General features: G+C 68.4%; 1 protein-coding gene across 1 annotated transcript in view; it reads right to left on the bottom strand.

Moving 5' to 3' along the window:
- Positions 1–776: 776 nt before the first annotated feature.
- Positions 777–4,758, bottom strand: part of ARRDC2 (arrestin domain containing 2) — an 8,429-nt gene continuing 4,447 nt past the window's right edge. Inside the window, exons 2-8 of the mRNA XM_026067125.1 lie at positions 3,738–3,804; positions 3,448–3,595; positions 3,009–3,111; positions 2,452–2,708; positions 2,021–2,180; positions 1,699–1,850; positions 777–1,603 (exon numbers count right to left, since the gene is read on the bottom strand). Of these exons, the coding sequence (XP_025922910.1) occupies positions 1,550–1,603; positions 1,699–1,850; positions 2,021–2,180; positions 2,452–2,708; positions 3,009–3,111; positions 3,448–3,595; positions 3,738–3,804 (941 nt within the window). The 3' untranslated portion in view covers positions 777–1,549. The remainder of the gene's footprint in view (positions 1,604–1,698; positions 1,851–2,020; positions 2,181–2,451; positions 2,709–3,008; positions 3,112–3,447; positions 3,596–3,737; positions 3,805–4,758) is intronic.

Raw genomic sequence — 4,758 nt, 5'->3', positions numbered from 1 at the left:
CCGCGTGCCGCCGCGCCGCTCTCCGGGAGGCGGCGGGGTCCCCGGCCGCGTCTCTGGGACCCGGCCTCGCAACGCGCCTCGCGCCGAGCGCATTTTGCCGCGTGCGCTTGGAAGCATTTTCCGACCGAGCGGTCCAAGAGCTATAAATACCCCCCGCACTGTAATCGCATAACTCGTCCCGCCGGCTGGGATCGGCTCCCCGCGGCCCCGGCGCCGCYGTCCCCCCGCACGGCCCGGGCACCGGCCCCTTTCCCTGCCGAGCGCCGCTCCGCGGAATAACCCCCCGTGGGACGCTGGCGCCGGGGAGCAAAGCGGGGACAAGGCGGCCGAGGAGGGCGCAAGCGCGTCCCCGCGGTGCGGATCCCRGCGGGGTATTTTTAGCCCCCCCGGGCGCACGGCGCCGCGCTGGCAGCCCGTCCTGCCCCCCGATCGCTTTACGCGACACCTGGGAGCAAAAACTCCTGCTGGAAAAACACCTCCCGCTCCAGCGGCCGCGTGGTGGCTTGGCCCGGCGCCCGCCGGCGTCGGGTTCCCTGGCCCCGCGTCTCCCCCAGCCGGGGCCCGAACACGCTCCCGGCCACGTGGATTAAGCCTTTTCCAAGGAAGGTTGCTCAAGGCAGCGGGAAACAGGGCTTGGGGGAGCGCAGGGCTCTCGGGGGCCGCGAGGTCCCACGTTGGACGAGCTGCCCGATTCCGTGCAGGAGCACGTGCTCCGACACGGATCCAGCGGAAACGGAGCTCCAGGAAAACACCCAGCAGACGCGAGCCAGACAACATCTGGGTTTAAGAATTTATTCCAAACAAGAATTCCCAAACAAGTCGTACAAAAAGAATAATCAGAGAAAAAGAGTCATCGCTATAAAAAGTGTTCGCGGATACAAACCCCCCCCCTCACCCGGGTGCCCCCGGTGCGCAGAGCGAGCGGGCGAAGGCGCACGGGGCCACGAGGGGCCGCGCGGCCAGGGGCTCCCGCCGGGATGGGCGTGGGATGCGGAGCTCCGCAGCCCCTGAGGCCGTGCCGGCGCGGGGACGAGCCCGGGCACGGGCACTCGAGCCGCAGCGAGCGCCGGGCTCACGGCAAAGCTCGGCAGCAGCGTCTCCGCTTCATCCGGCCGGGAATGGGCCCATTACTCTCCGGACGGTGCGACGCTGGTGCCACCTCTCCCCAGCGCTTAAACCCCAAGCAAGGTTGAAATAGTCTCTAGCAATCCTGAGAAATACCTCCACGTCCTGGTCTCCCTCCCAGGAGCCGGCCGGAGCACGGCCGGAGCACGGCCGCTGCAGGCAGGGCGAGAGCAGCCTCGGCGCGTGCRGAGCGGCGCCGGCTCGAACGCCGGAGCGGCGTCAACCCCCCGCGCGCTGCCCTGCCGCGCGCCGCTCCAAGGACAGCCGACGGGGCCGGGATCTCGGCGCCGCGGCGGCTCCGGTCTCGCCGCCGCCACCGCCTCCTCTCGGGCGCCGCGTCCCGATGCCYGGGGCAAAGGCGCGCGGGTCCGCGAGCGCCCCGTCCCCCGGGATCACCGCATGGTCACCGCCGCCGCCGCGGCTCTCAGCAGGTCATGCAGCGCGGCCGCATGGTCTCCGCGGGCGGATTCGGGTCAACCTGAAAAGCCGAGCTCAGAGTCAGGGGACGCGTCCCATCCATCTCCATCGGGCCTCTCGGCCCGGATCCCCGGAACCGGGGGGGGGGTTTGTTACCTCCGAATAGAGCGGAGGTGGCCGGAAGCGAAACTCCTGGATGTAGGCGAAGAAGGGCCCCTCCAGGGCGCTGCTGAGCTCGTTCGGGCACGGCGGAGCCAGGCTCCGCTCGGGCTCCGGGCCGGACACGACCGCCGAGTATTCGGGGGGAGCTGGAGAGGGAGCAGAGGCGTCAGGGAATAGGAAACTTCCCGCTAACTGGAGCCGCACGGGGAAACGGCTTCAGCGCTTCCCCAGGCCCCCAGCTGCCCCGGGGTGCAGCCCCGCAGCCCACAAAATTAAGCGAAAAACGCGAAAGCCGGCGCCGGGGCGCCGCGCTCACCCTCCGGCTGCTCTGGGATGGCGCTCAGCCAGTCCAGGTGGACGCTGCACTGGCTGCTGACGCTGGACGTGCGGCTCCCGAACGGATGCAGCGGGATCGTGCCGATGACGAGCGGCAGTTCCAGGAGCAGCTTGGACGTGCCAGGAATATCCACACAGACCTCGAGAGACGGGACACGAGGGTCTAGTTACGAGACGCTCGTGCTGCTGCCGTTCGCCCGGGCCGGAGGGGCAGGTGCCTCCCCGCGCCGCCGGCTCCGGCTGGCCGGCGAGGGCTTCTCGCAGGACGCGAAGGGAAGACGCGGAGAAGGGGAACCCCTGGATAAAGCGCCGGGCCAGCCCGCAAACACTGTTCAAGCTGGAGACTCTCCGCTGAGCAGCTTTTCTTGCAAGCCACAGGCCTGACGAGCGCATCCGTGCAAGGTCCCTCACCTTCAGGGAATATTCCACTTGGATGACGCGGCAGTGGAGGATGGACGGGCCCACGGGGGGGATCTTCAGCGCCCGCCCGTGCCACACTTCCCTCCTCCCGGCTGCGATGGAGTCGCCGACGATGCTGGTCACCACCGACTTCTTCTGCTTCTTGCTGCCCCGGGCGATGAAGGTCTGCGTCTGGATGATGGCGGCCTTGGGCACCACGGCTCGGTTCGTGCAGTTGTCGATCTCGGCGAAGATGGGGATGACCTCCCCTGCCAGGACAAGGCGCAGGCGTTGGAGGCAGCGAGCCGCAGCACCATCCTGCCCCAAGGATTCCCACGTCGCGGTACCCGGGGCCCACGGTTCCCCCCCGAAGCGAGGTCTGATCCGGCGGGAGCTGCACCCCGAGGAGGCCGCCCGCATCGGCTGGGCGCTCCAGGCTCTCCGAAGCTGCCCACAGTGCCCAATTTCATGCCCGCAGCGGAGAGCCCGGCTCCCGGCGACCCCAAGCCCCCATCACGGGGGTTTGCCATCGCCCTTAGAGCTCCAAGGGCACCAGCGTGCTGCCTCACCTGGGGTGTAGCCTTTTCGGTCGATCTTGGCAGTCACAGAAACCTGCCCACGGTTGCAATACCAGGCACGGGCGAGTTTCTCCTTAGCACCTGCCTGGGGAGCCTAGAGAAAGGGACGTATTTAAACTACTTAATAAGAGACTACGAAGCGCAAAGCCAGCACCTCCCTAGCAATAACAACCGGCCGGGGAAACATCGGCAACTTCTTGGGCATCTTATGCAAGAAGCTGCTGCGGTGGATTAAAGTCTAAGAACCGCGAGACCTTTGCTTTCTTCAGTGCCCAGCCCAGGTAGCGCCGGCGGGCAGGAGTTACGGAGGGCGGCGTTCCCTCCGCGCTCGGCAGCGCCGCTTCCTCGTGCCCACCCCGACTCGGCGCGATGGGGCCCGGGGGACGCGCTGGGGACCCGGCTGCCCCACGGCAGAGCGGGGGGAGCTCACCAGCAGCGCGGGCGTGTTGATGTCGATGGGCTCGATGACGGTGAATTCCTTCTTCGCCTTCTTCACGGCGGACCAGGGTCGGTGGAGCTTGGCTTTCACCCAGTAGCGCACGCTGCCGTGCTTCCCCTCGAAGGAGGTCGCCAGGGTCCTGCGCGGAGCGGAGGGATGCAGAAGGGCTTTGCTGAGTCACGTTTTCGTTTCCAAGGTCCCCTGTCCCCGCAGGACCTCTGTCCCGCCGCAGGCGGCTCCCCTCCCCCTTTACGTTAAGGCACCAAAAAAGGCGAACTTACTCGGGGAGCTGGAAAGTGAAGGGGAACTCGTGCCTTCCCGCCGGCAGGACGGTGACTTCACCGTTGTCTGCGAGCAAAACAGATTTGAGATGAATCTCTCTCTGCTGCAGGGTTTCCTCCTCGGGCAGATGCCGGGGGGGGAGACGCACAGCGCAGGCAGCGAGCAGGCAGCGAGCAGGCAGCGGGACGGCACCGTAACACTTCTGCCGGCGTTAAACTGCAGCAGTGCTGCAACTCTGACTCTGCGAGCTGGGCAGGTCTCCCGCCGGCTCGGGCACGTCCCCTCTCCGCGCTGTCCCCGGGGACGTGTCCTACGTGTCCTCCCCAACAGGGGAGCCGGACTGCCACCGCGCTTCGCCTGGAGGCTGCCCCGCTCGGCAGTGAGAGYGCAGACCAGTGTTGCAGATGGGTAGGGTGCCCTGTGCACCCAGTCCCCGGGGCGGTTGGTGTCTGGGTGCTCTGTGCATCCAATATTTGAGACGGCCGGGGTGCCTGGTGCACCCGGACGCCGGGGCGTCCCGTGTGGCTGGTCCCTAGGGTGCCCGGTCCTGACGTTCCCCATCCCCTGGGGTGCCGGGGGCACCCGGTAGCTGGGGTGTCCCATCTGCCCGGTCCCTGGGAAGCCGAGCCCCGGTGCACCCAGTTCCCTGGGGTTCTGGGTGCATCCACTCGCCGGGGTGCCCAGGAGCCAGGTTATCCCGTGCCCTCGGTCCCTGGGGTGCTGGGTGCACCCAGCTGCGGGGGCATCCTGTGTGCCCAGTCCCCGGGGTGCCCAGTCCCGGTGTACTCGGTTCCCGGGGTGCCCGGTACACCCGGGGCGTCCCACGCACCCGGTTCCCGGCACTCCCGGTTCCGCTGCACCCGGGGCGTCCCATGCACCCGATCCCCGGCACTCCCGGTCCCGGTGCACCCGGGGCGTCCCATGCACCCGATCCCCGGCACTCCCGGTCCCGCTGCACCCGGGGCGTCCCATGCACCCGGTCCCCGGCACTCCCGGTCCCGCTGCACCCGGGGCGTCCCA

This window comes from Apteryx rowi, unplaced genomic scaffold (assembly GCF_003343035.1).
Source record: "Apteryx rowi isolate R43461 unplaced genomic scaffold, aptRow1 scaffold_254, whole genome shotgun sequence".
Classification (NCBI taxonomy): domain Eukaryota; kingdom Metazoa; phylum Chordata; class Aves; order Apterygiformes; family Apterygidae; genus Apteryx; species Apteryx rowi.
Note: the sequence above shows the minus strand (reverse complement) of the source record. Positions and strands in the feature narration are given on the sequence as shown.